The following is a 19918-nucleotide window of genomic DNA, read 5'->3' on the forward strand; positions in this document are numbered from 1 at the left end:
TGTGTTATTGTGATTAAGTTATAAGCAACACCCTGGTGTGTTCAGCCACTGGGATCACTCAGTCATCTGGACATTCTGACATCACAACAGAGCCTCTCTTAGAGCACCCTATTGTCACTGCGTTGGGAGCAGAGAGAGACGGAGAACAGGTTGAGATTATTGAAATGCAGAATAAAACTAAGTGATGTGCTTAGGAAACTTCAATTTGTGAGATGCAAATCGACAGCCCGGGAGCCCAGCATAATCCAATAAAGATCAGTCAGACTCTGCCCCAGCAGTATGCCTCAAGTCTATGGGGGAAAACGAGGAACCTGTGGGTAGACCAGTCTACAGACTGATCTTTTCCAGCTGCCAGCAAGGATGCTTGTAACAGGTTCTGATTCCCGACAACAGTCAACTGAAGTTAATATGATTTAAGTGTTGTCCTGAATCAGAGCCATCATGAGGACACCTGCCTACAGGAGGCAGTGGGGCCTAGTGAATAGGGGCTGGATTGGGACTCAGGGGACCCGGGTTCTGCCACTGATCTGTTGGGTGACCTTCAACAAGTCACTCCACCCGTTCCGTAGTTTCCCCATGTGTAAAATGTAAAGCACGTTGAAGCCATAGCCATTTTTGTTAGAACAAAAGAACTGAAGCCAGCATCTCATTTTACATGGACCACTTTACAATTAGATGTCAAATTACCCTCAAGTTACTACTGATCTTGGCTGGATTTAAATTGATGATCCTGATGTGAAAGGCTTTGTGTCTCATGAACTAGCCAATCATTGTCCTCTGCTATCCCTCTTTGGCAATGTCTCGTTTTAAGTGTTGTGGCTGTGAAGGCAACTACTTCAATTTACAGTTTTCTACAGCTTGCACAAATTTGTGCACAGTGATATTTCTAAACCAGATACCAGACTGTATGAAAACATGGGAGATTACATTGAGCCGAAAAATCTTTGACGAAGCCAACTGTTGTATTACAAGTACTCTGCAAATTAAACTGTACTCTCCTGCTTTGGTATTCTTACGCACTCAGACTGGTCCAGTTATAATCCACTTCTGTTCTGCTTTCCAATACAGTGGAAAGAACTACAGTACTAAAGACAGTGACACTCAACCTAGCCCATGAACTCTGCAGGGGAAGATCAATACAGGCTTACTCAGAGCATGCTACATCTGTACAAAGTAAATTAGCTAAACCCAACACATTTGGTAAATTGTCAATAAAAAACACCTTTCCCCAGCCAGATTCCAAATTTTAGAAGCCTGACAAAGAAAAGTCTTTATTTTGATTTTGCTACTAGGAAAAGAATATAATATAAAAACAATTTCATTTCTTGTACGTTTTCACATATAAAAGAAGGCACCTTTGTACATGTGAGCTTGTCTTACAATGTTTCAATATAAATAGTGGAAAATCAGAAGATAAGCATAATTCCATCTAGAGTCTGCAGCTTCAACATGTGTAGGAAACCATCCCAAATCATTATTCAATAGATAGTTTGACATAATAAAACAATGTGCCTCATATTTGCTCCTATTTCAGTTCACAGTTTTGATGTACTTGATTTGTTTTAAAGCAAAACACATAAAAACATGATACTCCACCAGGGTACGGGGGTACATTCTTTTCTATCACAAGACATACATATACTGCACTACTGCAGCACAGAAAAAGGTTCGCTCTGGCTTTAAAGATAATTAAAAAATTGAAAACACTTTAAAGAAATGATAATTAACACCTGCAGTTCAGATTCAATGAACTTCAGTCAGAGCAAAGCATTTTTCTTCTACAAGCCAATGCTGAGATGACCACCCCAATTCTGCGACTGAATGGGAGATGCCAGCCACCACCATTTTAGCAGCCTTCTAAGTCTAGCGTTTCCATACTACGATTGCAGGAGCAACCTAGCTGTGCACATTTTGTCCACCTGTTGCAATAAGGTTCAGCTAGGCATTTGTCAGACTTGTATGTGAATAAAAGACTCAATAATTAGCATAAAGTTGTAGCAGGGAATGAAGAGAAGTTTGTGAAGATATTTAACTTCTCAGCAGAAGTCCCTTCATTCTTGCAACCTTTACAGTACATGAGTAGACAGTGGGTAAAATTTTCAAGAGTGCCTACGTGACTTTGGAGCTTAAGTCACTCTTAAAAGTGGAACCTAGGAGCCTAAGTCACTACAGGGACTCTGAAAATTTTCCCCAGTGATAGTTAGTGTGAGAAACATCACTCCTTTAATGCTTTATGATCTTGATTTCAGTTTTCAATACACAGTAGCTTAAATTGCACAGCAAGTCAGTTTAAGATAATACAGTAATATAATTCTAGATTCACAAAAACCAAAATAATATTTATATCTGCCTACTGCATTTACTGAACTTTATAATTAGCTGCACTGACTAGTAATTGTTATGTTAAATAAAAGATCACAGTTGTCAAAATAAAATTCCCTTCATTGTACAGTGAAAACACAACACACTTGGAAAAGGTTTACTCTCCGTACCGTATTTCTGCTCTTAGCTCATGTGAAAGATAATTTATTAACACTGCTGCCAACTTCTGTTGGAGGGCGGCATTTCCCATTACAAGTGCAGTCAACTGTGCAGCATCAGTCCAGTCTAAGTTCCTGATAATAGCAAAGGCATCATCATAAAGCTTCTGTTGCTCAGCAGGAGGCAATTCCAGTATAATCTGAGGGATTGGCTTAAACTGTCCAGCAGACATCCAAGCACCAAATAAACCACCAACTGCACCCCCTAGAAAATCAATGAAGATGTAATTAGTCAGTCTCCACTTTTTTATTATTAAATTTCAAATCCTACCCAACAATAACCAGGCTTCAAACAACACTGGTGCTGCTGTCTCTATCAGAAGTCAATGAAGAGAGTTGGGAGGCCAAGGCACATTTACTTTAATGGTTATATATAAAACTAGTTAAAGTCATGGAAACTCTTTCTGGCTTTAAGTCAGCTCCAATCACAAAAACAATTTTTAACACAATCAGTAATAACTAATAACTTAAAGCCCTAAATCAATGAAAAACAAATCATCCTTTATGGCACTGACTGGTCTCTTCAGGAGAAGACAGAAGATCACAGATTCTGGATAGCACAGATTTTTTAAAATAACGCCCTCTGCCCAAAGAAACCATGAGACAAATCATACATTGGTGGCCAAAGTTAATTTACTTCTCTCTCTCATTACAAATCCACAGCACAGTACATGTTTTCTGCCTCTGTTAAATAGGGCTTATTACTCTTGTTCCTTCATAAAGTCCCTGCATGGCTGATGCTTATATGATGCCAAACAGGAAACAAACCCAGCAGTTTGGGGAGTATTGATTTAGAGACAGTCACCCTCACTCTCAGGGACTGCTCCTAGAACATCATTTATATACGCATTTCACACGACAAACATTTTTTAATTTGCAAAGTTTACTGAGCTTGCAACTCTTCCGCTGATGCTAGCGAAGTGCTTGAAAGCCTATAATGGCTGCATTCATCTGCATCAAACCTTTATGAGAACGTCAATACCTGATTTAGGGAGCACCACATGTAAAAAATCAGATGTGGCTCTTAGACTGGAAGGTTTCTTACACAATCATTTGGTTTTCTTCAGTTAACATTCACCAATCCACTCCCCTCAAAGGGATCCAAGCAACTGATCTAGGCACTGGAAAGCAAGATAAACTGCACATTTCTCAGGGGGCAGATACAGCAGGGGAACTCATCACATGACTTCCTCAAAGCCAGGGATAATGAGAACCCTTCTATTCAGTTTACAGTAAAAGAGTAACACAGCCAAGGACCCAGCTACACCACAGTTAGTGCATATCCCTGCTAAAACTTAATTAACAGTGCCTCCATAACCAATCTAACACTTTAGAATGTTCAGGACAAGCGTTAGTTCAGTCACAAGTCACTTACTCTACAGTGTAAGAATCTAGATAAAATCAGAGTCCTCTGACTCAGTTACAGTGGTATACAGACAGGGACACACACAAGCACTCAGTATCCCTTCCAAACAATGCACTTGTTGCATTGTCCCTAGCAGCAATGGCAGGAAGACAGTCACTTAAACTGGGGTACATAGGACAATGCACCTTTTAGTTTTAGGGTAGCTGTCCCTTTTTATTTTATTTGTGGCTTTAACAGGTTGGTTTCATTTGATGATTTCTATAGTTCCAGTTATTTAAATATATGGACAGCTACATTCGTCTTAGTACCTCCTACTGGTCTGGATATTATAAATTTCTTACAACCATTTGGTTTGTCATGGGATAAAAGGAAAGGTCCTTTCATGGATTGAGAACTGGTTAAAGGACAGGGAACAAAGGGTAGGAATTAATGGTAAATTCTCAGAATGGAGAGGGGTAACTAGTGGTGTTCCCCAAGGGTCAGTCCTAGGACCAATCCTATTCAATTTATTCATAAATGATCTGGAGAAAGGGGTAAACAGTGAGGTGGCAAAGTTTGCAGATGATACTAAACTACTCAAGATAGTTAAGACCAAAGCAGATTGTGAAGAACTTCAAAAAGATCTCACAAAACTAAGTGATTGGGCAACAAAATGGCAAATGAAATTTAATGTGGATAAATGTAAAGTAATGCACATTGGAAAAAATAACCCCAACTATACATACAACATGATGGGGGCTAATTTAGCTACAACGAGTCAGGAAAAAGATCTTGGAGTTATCGTGGATAGTTCTCTGAAGATGTCCACGCAGTGTGCAGAGGCGGTCAAAAAGCAAACAGGATGTTAGGAATCATTAAAAGGGATAGAGAATAAGACTGAGAATATATTATTGCCCTTATATAAATCCATGGTACGCCCACATCTCGAATACTGTGTACAGATGTGGTCTCCTCACCTCAAAAAAGATATTCTAGCACTAGAAAAGGTTCAGAAAAGAGCAACTAAAATGATTAGGGGTTTAGAGAGGGTCCCATATGAGGAAAGATTAAAGAGGCTAGGACTCTTCAGTTTGGAAAAGAGAAGACTAAGGGGGGACATGATAGAGGTATATAAAATCATGAGTGATGTTGAGAAAGTGGATAAGGAAAAGTTATTTACTTATTCCCATAATACAAGAACTAGGGGTCACCAAATGAAATTAATAGGCAGCAGGTTTAAAACAAATAAAAGGAAGTTCTTCTTCACGCAGCGCACAGTCAACTTGTGGAACTCCTTACCTGAGGAGGTTGTGAAGGCTAGGACTATAACAATGTTTAAAAGGGGACTGGATAAATTCATGGTGGCTAAGTCCATAAATGGCTATTAGCCAGGATGGATAAGAATGGTGTCCCTAGCCTCTGTTCGTCAGAGGATGGAGATGGATGGCAGGAGAGAGATCACTTGATCATTGCCTGTTAGATTCACTCCCTCAGGGGCACCTGGCATTGGCCACTGTCGGTAGACAGATACTGGGCTAGATGGACCTTTGGTCTGACCCGGTACGGCCTTTCTTATGTTCTTATGTTTTACCTATTTCTTACTAGAAAACTTAGTAGCATCTTTGTTAAAAGACTTTTTTTCTGCTAATTAACTAAGATGCGTGTTTGTAATGCTGGTAGCTTTACAGTTTCTCTTTGTATCTCCGGCTGTGCTGTTACATGTTTATTTTGTATTTCTACAATGCCCGTTTGTGGCATTAAAGCTAGTGAATGAAGTCACTCGGGCCCCAATTATTCAAACACATGAGCAGATGTACAACTTTACTCATGTAAGTTTTCCCATTGAGGTGTATGGGACTGCTCATGTGAGTAAACTTACATGCGTGGCTCAAGTGTTTGAAGGAATAGGGCACAAGTGACATCAGTTGTAATCTAGCTTTAACGCCACAAAAGGTTATTAATAAAGGAGATACAGAAGAGAAAATTCCAGATATCTCTCATTGCTACTAAGCTCAGGGCTTTAATATAATTTTTGTTATACAAAGAAACGCTAATTGACAGGGAACATGGTACTCTGAAAAAACTAAATACATCCAGTCTGACAACAAGCACACTACAAATTTTTAAATAAATAAATCTTACTGTCAGAAGGATATTTTTATTAAGGAAGGATCCTCACTTCCCTTGATATAGTCTGGGAAGATTTCCTCCCCCTCACTTTATACCCAAATTAAATAAATTTCCTTAAGGGGTAAAATTGGGAGCTTCCAACCCATCTTTTCCTCTATCTACCAAAGGTCTGTAAGAAATGATCTAACAATAGTTCCTTCAGGGGGCTCCACATCAGCCCTGAATTTAAGCCGAAGCACTTGGCTCAGAGTATCTTTTCACTGTCAGAAAGTATTATGAAAACCTGCTTTACATTCTATTTAAACCACATCTCGCATCAATTCTTTAATTCCTTAGTTCAACAGCTCATCTTATTATGAGTCAAACCATCTTTCCTTATATGGTAGAGTATTTACCTATAGCTATTCCAGGTGGACCCCCCATTAAGCCCCCGAGAAATGCTGTTGCACCCGCTACTAGCGCTCCTTGTCCAGAATGCTTGACAGCAGCCTTCATCTTCCTCTCCTCAGAGATACGGCACAATAGGTGTATCACATCATTAACGTCGATCGGCATCTTGGCTAGTTAGGGCCCTGAAAAGAAATTTTAAGGTCAAGTTCATAAAAAAGGATCAGTTCTTGGAATAACATTTCTTCATCCAAAAGAAAGCAGAGACCAAAAGTTTTCCAAGTAGCCACTGAAGCAAATGAAACAGGAAAGTAGGTGACAGGTGTTGCATACTTCCAAATGTATTTGGTTTTGTGCAGGTTTTTTAATCTGGTCACAATCATAGCAATGAAACATTTTTAAACGTTCTGCCTATTTGTACAGTGTTGTCTTTAGCTTTGAACGACTGCCATGTTCATTCAGTGTTGTGAACAGCTACATATGAAAAAAGAAACAGGCAATGACTCAGTCTTACATCAAGATATGATTAGCAGATTATAATTTACAGGCATCCTTAATTCTGGCATTTTCTAACGTCGCAACACTAATAGCATACTTTTCAATGAAGGGTTGTGTGTATGTAATATACATTTAACAAGTCAATTCCTTACGCTCTTGTAAAGGCAGGCCCTTAGATGAAGAAGTGGAAGTAAAGAGTGTCAGAGAGAAGTGAGATTTTTTTTCACCTTAACTTTAAATTTGAAAGCCATTTCCTAAAGAAGAATTCGATCCCTTTCTGTAACACTTAAAAGGGCAATAACAACTGTTCATATTGTGCTAGTACACAAGAGCCCCAGTCAGGGGATTTGACCTTATTGAGCTAGGTGCTGTAAAAACAGAACAACAACAAAAAACAGTCACTGCCCCAAAGCATCTTACAACCTCGGTGTTGATTCACTGAGCTACCTCATTCAGGCCATGAGTGAGGGTGTGTGTGAAAAGGAGCCCCCAGAGCTGCAGGAGGATGCCTGTGGTGAAAGAGGTAGATGTGGGGGGTGGGTGATGTGGAACTGACAGGGGGTTAGGGAGTAGGTGAGATATGAGGCCGAAATTAATATCAGGCCAGGAAGGTACAGAAATGACATGGGTTGGAACATGTGCCTAATTAATCGACATGGGTGAGGGCCAAGGGCAGATGTAGGGCTCAGGGTGCATTATAATTAACATTTGTAAGTTTTGGGAGGAAGCCGCTGAGCCACCAGCAACACTTCATGCAATTTTAGGCAAATATAAAATCTCCTGTTTGCCACAAGATGCTAGTGGGTATGTATAAGGCAGGGAAAATTGTTTAATGTATATTTTTAAATATCACTGTTTCTCTGACCCTGTGTTCTCTGTCTGTGTCTAAATAATAAAGATGTTTCCATGCACTACTGTATTGTGTATATTGCTCAGATGCACTGTACTGACACACACTGCTCCTATATACATCTATTCTTGATTGTCACCTCAATGAGACTGTTGCATAGAGAAGTAGACTGAAGACTGAACTTTTCATCCTGGTGCAGTGATAAACAGTAAAAATAGTTTCTAGATGAGGAGCAACAGCTGGCAGTAGGGTGGATAAAAATCAATGATTTAAAAAAAAATCAGTTTTTTTATAAAATACTTCTTGAGGAAAAAACCTACCTAAAGATAGTTTTAATTAAGATACATTATAGCTCAAAAATATCTGATCATGGAATAAGGATTATAAATATTTATTCTATAGTGTGAGACAATGTATTCACGTAATGTTTAAGATAAGTTTTGTAAAGGAGTTCCTACAGTTCATGGATTAGGGGCCCAATCTTATAGGGTTCCTGGGGCTTCTGTGTAGACTATTGAGGTTGATCTTTCTATCTACCCAATGGGACTCAGTGCTCAGTCTAGAACTGTGTTTCCCAAACTTGGGACGCTGCTTGTGTAGGGAAAGCCCCTGGCGGGCCGGGCTGTTTACCTGCCCCATCCGCAGGTCCAGCCGATCGCAGCTCCCACTGACCGCAGTTTGCCACTCTAGGGCAATGAGAGCTGCTGGAAGCGGCGGCCAGTAGGTTCCTCGGCCCGCGCTGCTTCCAACAGCGCCCATTGGCCTGGAGCAGTGCACTGCAACCAGTGGGAGCCGCGATCGGCCGGACCTGCGGACTACCAGGGGCTTTCCCTACACAAGCGGCATCCCAAGTTTGGAAAATACTGGTCTAGAAGATACCGCAGTTCTCAAACTGTAGATTTGTGTCTCTAGAGATAACATGCTTGTAAACAGCAAAAATGTTTTAAAATATATATATATATATATTTTTTTTTTAAAATAAATATATAGAGGTGAGAAAAAGACCTCAAACCTATTGTCCCTCTGCAAATTTGTGTACACAGAATCAATCCCTTACCTCTCTCTAAAAGTGCAAAGTTTCAAAAAGTTCAACGAATACACGATTGTTGGGGGCGGAATAGATCTGGACAAGGAGAAGAAGTCTGGAGATAAATGTGAGAAGGGAGGGACAGGCAGTAGAAACAAAAGTGAAACTGTTTGAGCAGCATATTCCAGAAATCTTGAGGTCTTTCTGAATGTAGCCTTCATTGATTTGAGATCTACCGTACCATTCTCTCACTAGAAGGGAAAACCTATAATGGCAGCAGGCCATAAAAGAGACCCAGTTTGGGAATAAGAACCATTCAAGAAATATGTTTGCTGATGGTGTTTTAAAGAAAGTCACACCAGTGTAGGGATGAAAGTCACTTTAGCACTTGGATTCAGAGGCTGTTGAAGTGATAATCTCACTTTTAACAGCAGTAGCTTCTTCTGCTGGTGTAGAAAGAATATTTTCTTCCTTTGGACTAATTCAGTCCAAATTGAGAAATCGTTTGGGACCTGAAAAAGCAGGAAAGCTTGTTTTTCTTTTCCAGATTATGAACAAATAGGAAAATGAAGGTGAAGACGACTGAGTTAGCTGCAGAAGCCAATATTTTAAGTTTATCATGCTGACCTGGCTGACAAAGTCAATTTAATGTTTGGGTTTTGTTTTTTTTTAAATTTCATTTAACTATTTTAGTTAAAAACAATTTTAACAAAAACAAACCTGATTTTAAAAAACTTGAATGTTTAACTAACTTCAAAAATTCATATATGTTTGTTTTGTTAAAATATTATGTGTCTGCCCTTGAAGAAAAAAATCCAGAATATACAACTTTGTTGTTTTAGTTAAATAAAACAATGTAAATGTCTGTCTGGTGATGTTCTCCTCCTAATACAGCATAACAAGAAAATCCTCCCAATATTAATGATTAACTTGTTTAATTGGAGATAGTTTACCAAAGGTAAATGAAGCAGATATTTATGAAGTCATTGGGAGGTAAATGAAATAACCAAACAATCATTCATTTTCTGAGAAAGCTGTAAAACTAATCTGAAAATTTTTCAACATAGATCACTTCAAAAATGTATAGTGTGTACCTTCTAAAACTGAAACCTACATCTATCTCTGAATTGTGAATAATACATATTAAGGTTATAACAACCAACAAGAATGCACTTTTATGTAGAAATCCATGTTAAATTGTGTCTTCCTGACTAGTGATTTAAATCAATTTGATTTAAATCAAATCCACCCTGGCTGGAAGGGTGAATAATATGAATTACCAGGTTTCATCTTGTGAAAGTTCATTGCTGAATTCAAGGTAACCAAATTTCACCCTGAATGAATGCCTGAGAATGAGGGAAACAGTCTGGACTGATACTGAGCACCCTCAACTACTGCCAACTTCTCTTGTTGATGGGCAGGAGGAGAGCACAGAAGCACATGTATATACAACCTGCTGACCTCTCTGCTGCATCTGCTACTATCAGTCATCAAATAGCCCTGTCAAACTCCAACGAGCCTCAGGAGTGAATGGAAACACCCTGAAATGGCCTTCCCCTTAGGCCAAATCCAGAGATTCATGGAAGACACCTGTTCCTCCAACTCCAAACCCCTCACCCTGAGGTATCCCACAAGACCCCTTGATAGGAAGCTATTGCAATGCTGATGAGATGACGAATAGCTCTCTAAATCTCCTTTATGTCCAATTTAAACAGCACACAGCCCCAGATGTGCATTTTGGGCATCCTTTTGGCCTCCTCAAGGATTCCGTCCTGCGTGGCCATACTATGACAGTCTGAACCCTATGTTCATTCCTTTTTCAAGGGTATGATCAATTCTATACAAAGTACGCCTTGTGAGGTATCATTTGAAAACTCACAATTTGCTGATTATTATTGTCCTGGTAAAATGTGTGTAGCAAAACTCTATGTAAAGTTATAAGAGTCTACTGTATGATATTACCAGGAATCCTAGAAATCCATTTGCCACAAAAAAAAACAAAAAAAACCCCACAGACACAAAATTTCTATTTTGTGAAAAAATAAAAACCATACATTAACTATTAACTAAATTTTATTGAAAGTACAAGTGTCATTTATTCAATGCATGCAACCTCCTGCTTGTCTGGTTGATTTTTTAAAGAGCTTTAAATTTACAGTGGAACTCCATTTATCCAATCTAATTGTGATCAGGGCCAGATCGGATAATTTGGATAATCAGGAGAACTGGAAAAGAGTTTTCTATCCCTTATTTTAAGATGGGGGGGGGGTGGAGTGCGCCTCAGGTGGCCAGCCATGGGCAGCAGAGCTAACAGCCAGAGCCCCAGCCACCCAGGGCTGATAGCCTGAACCCCAGCCACCGTCAGCCGGTGGTTCAGTTAATATGGCAAGCTGGATAAATGGGGATCTACCATATAGGAATAAAGCATTGTGTTCAACTGATTATCTATCTATCTATCTATCTAGAGAGAGAGGCTGGACAGTTCAGCATTTCATTTTAATCAAGGAAAAACCATTTTTTAAAATTGGCGTATTTTGGGTTTTTTTAATCTTGGAAAACTAGGATCCCTGGATATTATTAAGAGCAGCCACAAACCAGTTCCTCAGCCAGGTGTCAATGAAATAAAATAGACCATCACCTGATTAAATGGCCATTCTTTGGCAGGAGAAAGGGTGAGAAAGAGAAATTTACATCTTGGCAAAGAAACTGATGGAGGTTCCCATCCCCACAGACTCTTTGTCTCCCGAACCCCAGCTGGAGATGATCCTCAAGGAAAAAAGATTTTAAAAATGGAGAACAGACACCCCAAATGATCTCTCCCTTCACCTCTACTCAACATTGATAACACCTGAAGAACACAGAAAATAGCTTTGGACTGGGGATAGAGATCCTGACTGAAAGGAGTTCAGACAGTAAGACTGAGGCTATGGCTACACTTAAACTCTTCGCTGCCGCGCAGCGCAGCGCGCCAGCGCGCGCGCTAAGTTGTGTCAGCAGCGCCAGCAAGCGCGAAAAGAAAAACCCAGCTCCCCTGTCCCCCTCCTCCAGGGGAATAACGGGGCGCGCTGGGAGCACGGCTCCAGCGCTCTGGGGCTGCGCTTGGCGCACTGGCGCGCGCGCCGCTGGCAGCAGCGCAGCAGAGGTGTTTGCACACTCTGCTGCAGCGCTTAAAAATAAGCTTTAGCCCCCTGAGAGACATGTGGTGCTTTACATTCACTTAAGTTAGGTATTAGTTGCATTTTACCTTTTATTTACTTGTACCTAATTATGACTTTTGTTCCTCTAATGAAGCCTCAAAATCCGGTTGTTAAATTATACAACATTACTCACCAAGAGGTTTTAAGCCACTTCTACAACAAAATGCCCAATTCAAATATTTCCATTACACAGGCATAACGATGCCCTGAAAGAGGCAGGTAGGACTGCCAGATAATTCTTCCATAATATAGGTACCCTAATCATACGGTACTTTATTATAAAAATGCACTGAGAGATCCTGGAAGTTCTGAAAAGTCTGCACCTAGAATGGCTAAGACAATCACCTCAACTGGTTATCTCATCCAAAAACCTTTACGTGTGAAATTTAGTGTATTTCAATAGACAAAGTTATTCATGTGAAGACACATTTCAATAATTCTGCCCCTATTACTTCTCTTCTGGCAATATTCTTTATTACTATGGACACCTGAATGGAAATAGGAAGGTACCAATTATAAAAATGTCATATGTGAAGATATCCACAGTGGGGTTTGATTGCATATGTGGCATACTGAGAGTCACAAGCCTTCCCTATTCCACACACCAGTTTCCTTCCCAGGCTTACCTGTCCTGCCAAGTTAGATGTGAATTCTAGTAACTGAAACTAACTCTGCCACCTCATCAGTACTATGCTAGATCAGCGCATCTGTGACTCACCGTCCCTGGTCGGTGAGCACGTGTGGAGTGATTCAGGAACAAGATTCACAGAACTGCTTACATTATCCACTTTTGCAAATTGGTAAGTAACAGCTAATCAGTTCCTGCATTGTAATTCAAACATTGTTTTTAAAATAGTTGAGAAAAGACATCCAGTTAAAATATTAACAGTTCTGCAAACAGCATGTCTGCAGCAGGCTGGATTGCTTTAAATCAACGTGATTTAAACTACTGATTTTAATCATGATTTAAATCAACAAACAGGAAACCCTGATTTACATAAGTAATTTTAATCTTGTGTTGCATGTGTACTCTAGTTATTTTCCTAAAGAGAGGTTAATTCTCATTCATTGTTAACCATTAAAACATGTTGATTTGCAAACAAATACCATTGTCACAATAAATTTGGTACTTCCTTTTGGTAATCAGGATACACTATTTATACATTTAAGTAATTATATAACTTAACATACATTTATTCAGATCCTTCATTTTGACATTCCATTATGTTAGAAGTTGGTGAAATCACTCATTTTTTATTTACTAGATCATTTTTTATTTGGGATTCATGTCAAGCTGCATTTGAAGGAAACTGGAACTCAATTAAAGATGTTCAAACCCAGCATTTTAAAATTACTGCTATTAGCTAAGTAAAATTACCTTCAAGGTGCTGGATACATAAGGGAAAAAAAAGAGTAGATTTATCAACGTATATTTTGAATTTACAGCTAGCTGACTTTTAAAACAAGGGAAGCATTATCTTAGTGAACTGACAGATTGTTTCTGGTCAACAAGAGCCAGATTTCAAAAGAGATTTAGTTGCTTAAAGATATAAAGAGGCTTTTCAAAAAGTGCCTAGGCATCTAACCTGCTTAATGCCCACTAAAATCAACATAAGCATATGGAACCCCAGAAGGTTCCTGGGGTCAACGTTAGTTTCTCTTCATCTTAGCTCTTTCCTTCTGCCCAACACCATCTCAGTCCCCTGAAAAACATGTTGGTTTGAGGATTGGCCTGCTAAAGCCAGGGTTGAGAGTTCAATCCTTGAGTGGGGCATTTAGGGATCTGGGGCAAAAATCTGTCTGGAGATTGGTCCTGCTGTTAGCAGGGGGTTGGACTAGATGACCTCCTGAGGTCCCTTCCAACCCTGATATTCTGAGTGTCCCTTCCCTGCGCTCCTCCTCCCCCTACTTCAGGGAGTATCCTTTTTACAACAAGCAAAAGCCATTGTGCTCCAGGTGCCCAGCTTGGGCCTCCTCACTTGCCAAACTCATGACAAGTACATCCAGGGGTTGAGCCAACTCTCTTGAGTGTTGGTAGGTGGATAGCTAGCTATCTGGATCCACACTCCCCCTTGCCATGGCGCACTCGTTAAAATCCCATTCTGAATTAACATACCATATGAATTCAAAAAATAGCTTTACAATACTTCAAAAAAACCTATAGAGCATACAGCATCCATAGGTTATCACAGCCAACTCCAAATCCAAATCCATGACAGTCTTCAAATCAAGTATTTGTATACAATAAACCAATAGATTCCTCTGCTCAATTAGCAGCCACCTCTACTCGCGTGACTGTAAGGCAGTGGTCACCAGCCAGTCGATCACAATTGACTGGTCAATCCTAGAGGATCTCCCAGTCGATCGCGATCTCCAGCAGCAAAGTGTGGCTGCCACTAAGGCAGACTCCCTGTCTACCCCCGGCCTCACGCTGCTCCCAGGGCGGGGGTTTCCCTCCGCACGCTGCTCCTGCCTGCAAGCACCGCCTCCACAGCTCCCATTGGCCGGGAGAGCTGCGGGGGTGGTGCTTGCGGAGAGGGGCAGCTCACGAAGCCATGTCCTCCCCCCCTCCAGGGGCACACTGGCCCCTTCTGGGAACGGTGTGGGGCGGGGGTAGGCAGGGAGCCTGCCTGAGTCTCGCTGCGCCCACCGCCGACTGGGAGCCGCCAGAGGTAAGTGGTGGTGGGAGGCCAGTGGAAGGCCAGGCCCCAACCCCCAGCCCTGATCCCGGAGCCAGCACCCCAACCCCCAACCCCTTCCCAGAGCCAGCTCCCCATACCTCCTTCTGCACCCTGAACCCCCTCCTGAACCCTAAGCCCCAGCCCTGATCCCCCTCCAAGAGCCAGTACCCCATACCCTCTCTTGCACCCCAACACCCTGCCCCAGGCGCAGCCCAGAGCCCCCTCCCACACTGCAAACCCTTCGGCCCCAGCCCAGAGCCCGCACCCCACCACCTGGCCCCTGCCCCAGCCCGGTAACAGTGAGTGAGAGGGGCAGGGCTTTTCGGAAGGAGCAGAGTAGATCCTGGGTTGCCCTTAGATTTAAAAAGTGATCTTGAGCGTAAAAAGGTTGAAGTCCACTGCTGTAAAGGGACAGTAAAAGTTGGACCGAGACTCTCTGGACAATTGCTGGCAGATTCCTGTCACGTCAATATCTAGTAGAAAGCATATATAAGCACCTAAGGTGATCTTCAAATTGTATCCTGATTGAAGTAAAGAATAAAAACTAAAGGCAGCCAGGGGAACTCAACAGCCCTCCCCATTAGATCAGCTCTAATTTCTATATATCCCTTTTATGCATTTCCAATTACATAGATATTTTAATTTCATAATCTATCCATAAAATGGCTGTTATTACAGAAGCTTTTGAGACATCTCCCCTAGTAACTCTGAGCAGATGATTGGCCTGGTTGTTACACAATCACCATATCATCCCAGAGACTAGACTGTTAACCACAGTGACTCAGAAGTCCACATAACCTCCATGGTTATCTGGGGGCAGAAGTCCACAAACTGCTGTAGCAGAAGCTGCCAATAAAAGAATCAAAGAGTAAAAACATATCTATCTACAAAAGGAGGATCTTCCTCTCTAGAGGAAGGCCCACAGGTACATTCTGCTGTCTTGACTGGGACTTGTGCGCCTACAATTCCTAAATCATTTACTGTAACCTAGAAACCACATGGCAAAGAGTCCCGTTTTTTGCAAATAACGCTCACCTCAGACCACACACTCATTGCATCAAACATATCACACAGGATATTTATCCATGAAGAGTAACATGTAAAATACCTACAGACAGCTTGTAGATATTCATCAAGATTCAGAATCATTGCAAGATGTATGTACAGGTAACATTTCAAGTATAATGTATTTATTCTGAAAGTATGCTTTATGGTCTTGGAGTAAAAGGGCTTGTCTATACTGGCAATTTACAGCGTTGCAACTTCCTCACTCAGGCGTGTGAAAAAAACACCCCCCTGAGCACAGCAAGTTTCAGCACGGTAAAGCACAAGTGTAAACAGTTCCCCAGTGCTGGGAACTACGCTGCTCGTTGAGGTATTTTTTTACCACCTCAACGAGCAGCGCTGCACCGAGACCACACAAGCCACATTAAAGCCCAAAATTAGTCACCAGTATCTGGATGACTCATTCAGGCAAGAGAGAGCTGTCATCCTTCCCTAATCAACCAGTGATGTAATGAAAGGTTCTAATGCCTCCCCTTGCCACATCCCCAAACAGTCAATGGAAAACCAGCAGAGACAACTAAAAACAATTGAAACCACTTGGAGGGGCAAAGAAAAATTCTAGCAGGCAGGAGACTGCCTAAAAACCAAAAGGAAAAAAAAACACACCAAAAAAGCTCACCTGTTCTAGAGAATTGGCAAGACTCTCCTTGCTGCAACACATCAGATTAACATCCATTAAGTCCTGCATCCTCACCTCCCCACTATACCAGCCAGACCACTGGCCCATGTAGTCCAGTGGGAGTGCTTTCTAATAGTTAGAGCTGCAGCTTGGGAGCCAAAACACATGGTTCTATTCCAAATTCTACCACTGGTGAGCTGTGTGACTTTGGTAAAGTTACATCACTTATTTGTGCCCCAGTTTCATCATCTGCAAGATAGGGATGCTACCTTTTGTCCAGTCCATCCCTCACTTCTTCTGAGGTGAATAATATCTTGCACATGCATAAACTATGAGAAACCATGTGATCATAATGTAAATCTCATCCTCCGTATCCACATGGTCCCTTCTCATGTTGTGCCTAAAATTCTGACTCTAAGCTATCTGGGGTCAGGGAATACATCTTATGTCTTCTGGATGCTACAAATTTACAACTTGCAATCTATGACCAGCCAAAAATGATGGCTGTCAGTTTACAAACCTTGTGGGTGAAATGGCAAAGGAAAACATCTCTAAGGACCCAGCAAGCAACACTCTTGAACAGCAAAGGAACACAAAACTGTGCTCATTATACATCAAATAAGTTTGCTTTAATATTCAGTCTAAGGTTTTAAGAGTATTTGGAATGCAATCTTTAATACTTTCTTGGGGCCTGACAAAATGTTAATAATTAATCTTATTTCAAATAACTACACCTACAAAAAGTTAGGTTTTGGTTTATCTATTTGAGAAGGCCATTTTCATGCCTACTATGGAAAAAATCCCCAAACAAACATTACAGCTCCACTTTTTCCAGCCCTTGGGAACGTCTAGCACGGAAATCTCCCTCATCACGTGAAAAGAGAAACAAACTCCCCATCCCCAAGCCTCTGGAGCTCACTGTGATTGAGGCCAGACACACCCCGTGCTACACCAGCCGAAAGGTAACGGGGAAGCGCAGGGCCCTAGAGGCTGCTAAAGCCGATCCGGCAGGGCTGGTTCTTGCAGTCAGGGGTTTCCCCAAGGGCTGTGGCCCCGTACCAGGCGCTCCCTAGGGCGGTGGCGCCCACACATCTGGCCAGCGGTGCCAGCAGTTTACACCCTGATGTGCGCGCAAGCGATCTCCGGACTGGGGGCGGCGGAAGCTCCGGCAGGCCCCAGCGAAGCCGAGCAGGGCTCTGGGGCCACGGAGCCGGAGGGAGGGAGGTTCGCTGCGCTCAGCGGCACGTCAGCTGGGGGCTTCCGCAACCCCCCCCCCCGCCGCCCGCAGACACGCGCAAACCGCGGCTCCCCGCGCAGGGCGCTTCTTTCTCTTTTGCCCCCCCAACAGCCCCGTACCCCCCGCCGCAGCAGCAGCCCGGGGTCCCTCTGCCCCCCCCCGCGCCGCAGCAGCCCGGGGCCCCTCTGCCCCCCCCCGCGCCGCAGCAGCAGCCCGGGGCCCCTCTGCCCCCGCGCCGCAGCAGCAGCCCGGGGCCCTCTGCCCCGCGCCGCAGCAGCAGCCCGGGGCCCTCTGCCCCCGCGCCGCAGCAGCAGCAGCCCGGGGCCCTCTGCCCCGCGCCGCAGCAGCAGCAGCAGCCCGGGGCCCTCTGCCCCGCGCCGCAGCAGCAGCCCGGGGCCCTCTGCCCCGCGCCGCAGCAGCAGCCCGGGGCCCCTCTGCCCCCCGCGCCGCAGCAGCAGCCCGGGGCCCTCTGCCCCGCGCCGCAGCAGCAGCCCGGGGCCCTCTGCCCCCGCGCGCCGCAGCAGCAGCCCGGGGTCCCCCTGCCCCCCCCCGCGCCGCAGCAGCCCGGGGCCCCTCTGCCCCCCCCCGCGCCGCAGCAGCCCGGGGCCCTCTGCCCCCGCGCCGCAGCAGCCCGGGGCCCCTCTGCCCCCCCCCCCCGCGCCGCCCGGGGTCTCTCTGTACCCCCCCGCCCAGGGCTCCCCTTGCTGCAGCTCAGGCTGCTACCTTGGTGCGCAGAGTCGCGAGGCTGGAGGGCGGCGGGCCAGGACGCGGAAGGGCCCCGGAGGTTTCACTTGCGGGAACGGCCCCGTGCGAGCGGCGCCGCCACTAGGAGCCGGCCGGCGCGGGGGCCGAGGGGAAACACGTGGGCGTTGATAGGTTGTGTCTCGTCCCCGCCCGAGCGCCTTGCTCTGCTACACAGGCCGCGCGGGCGGGTGGGCGAAGCCGGCCCCTCCTGCCCTCGAAGGGGCTCGGAAAGTAGTTCCGCCGCGGGTGCCCGCTGCTCTCCCCAAGCCCCACAGACGCTGGAACTAGGGGTGCTACCGCACCCGCCTGGCTTGAAGTCGTTTCCGTGATACAAAGGGTTTAACGGTTTGGTTCAATGGCTCTCTGCCCCCCAGGTCCAGGCACAGAGCCCCCTGCGGCAGGACCCTCAGGCTGTCACCCTGAGCATGGCTGTGTGTCTTGCCCCAGCTCCCCCAGGGAATGGGGGCGGGGGGGGGTTGTAAAGCTTGGGTTCAGCCAGGGCCCCGCCCCAGGGAGCAAACCCCGGGTTGTTGTCTGCCCAGCCTGCAGAGGCTAAATCACCCCTGGGGGAAGCACTCCAGCCGCAGCCCCGCAGACACTGGCAAATATTTAGTTCAACCTGTCTGAGTCACTTTACTGCAAACTGTGTTTGCTATAGTGCATGTTGTTGGCATCCTCTCCTCTACGAATCTAGACATGGGAATTGCAGCCTATGGTGTAGATGGTTTGCAATGTCTCATGTGACTGAATAGGCCAAGACGAGATTGGCAGGATCTTTGGCAATTATTGCAAATGTATATATCAGGGGTCGGCAACCTTTCAGAAGCGGTGTGCCGAGTCTTCCTTTATTCACTCTAATTTATGGTTTCGGGTGCCGGTAATACATTTTAATGTTTTTTAGAAGGCCTCTCTCTATAAGTCTATACATTATATAACTAAACTAGTGTTAAGTATCAGAGGGGTAGCCGTGTTAGTCTGGTTCTGTAGAAGCAGCAAAGAATCCTGTGGCACCTTATAGACTAGTGTTGTATTGTAAAATAAACAAGGTTTTCAAAATGTTTAAGAAGCTTCATTTAAAATGAAATAAAAATGTTGATCTTACGCTGCCGGCCCGCTCAGCTCACTGCTGGTCTGGGGCTCTGTTCACCTAGGCCGGCAGCCGGCTGAGCGAGGCCTGTGGCCGGGACCCCGGCTGGCAAGGGCCGGTCAGCCAGAACTAAAGTGACCATACGTACTGGTTTTACCAGTACAGTACTGGTTTTTTGAACGTTGGTCTGGTTAGTCGTGAGATGTAACCAGTACAGTTTAGGACTACAAAATCAAAAATTATTAATTTATCAAAAGATTGAGTACATCAAATCAATCCTTGATGAACCAGCCTAAATCAATTTTATTAATTTATCCTAGTTTTAGTTTTATTTTACACGACAGTTCTCGTCGTTGGATCTCAGCAATACTCGGCATTCAGCACATGCACTCTCACTATATTGTGGCCGCGGCAACTCTTCGATAATACTCCCACGCATTACATACAGCCCGACCGTGGGAACTCAATGATGATGTCATCACACAGAGCCCGCCAAAATCGACCAATTTTA

General features: G+C 43.9%; 1 protein-coding gene across 1 annotated transcript; it reads right to left on the bottom strand.

Annotated features, from left to right (window-relative positions):
• Positions 1–1244: 1244 nt before the first annotated feature.
• On the bottom strand, positions 1245–18637 carry C16H19orf12 (chromosome 16 C19orf12 homolog). Its single transcript, XM_039502626.1, has 3 exons — positions 18300–18637; positions 6411–6587; positions 1245–2745 (listed from the first exon to the last, which is right to left on the bottom strand). Exons 2-3 carry the CDS (start codon positions 6568–6570, stop codon positions 2480–2482), a joined length of 426 nt encoding a protein of 141 aa, XP_039358560.1. The 5' UTR covers positions 6571–6587; positions 18300–18637; the 3' UTR covers positions 1245–2479.
• Positions 18638–19918: the final 1281 nt, after the last annotated feature.

This window comes from Mauremys reevesii, linkage group 16, assembly GCF_016161935.1.
Source record: "Mauremys reevesii isolate NIE-2019 linkage group 16, ASM1616193v1, whole genome shotgun sequence".
Lineage (NCBI taxonomy): Eukaryota > Metazoa > Chordata > Testudines > Geoemydidae > Mauremys > Mauremys reevesii.

Coding starts and splice junctions, on each gene's coding strand:
- C16H19orf12 (XM_039502626.1), bottom strand. CDS start 6,570: ATGCCGATCGACGTTAATGATGTGATACACCTATTGTGCCGTATCTCT. Junction 2,746..6,410: donor TCCACCTGGAATAGCTATAG/GTAAATACTCTA, acceptor TTGATTTTCTAG/GGGGTGCAGTTGGTGGTTTA.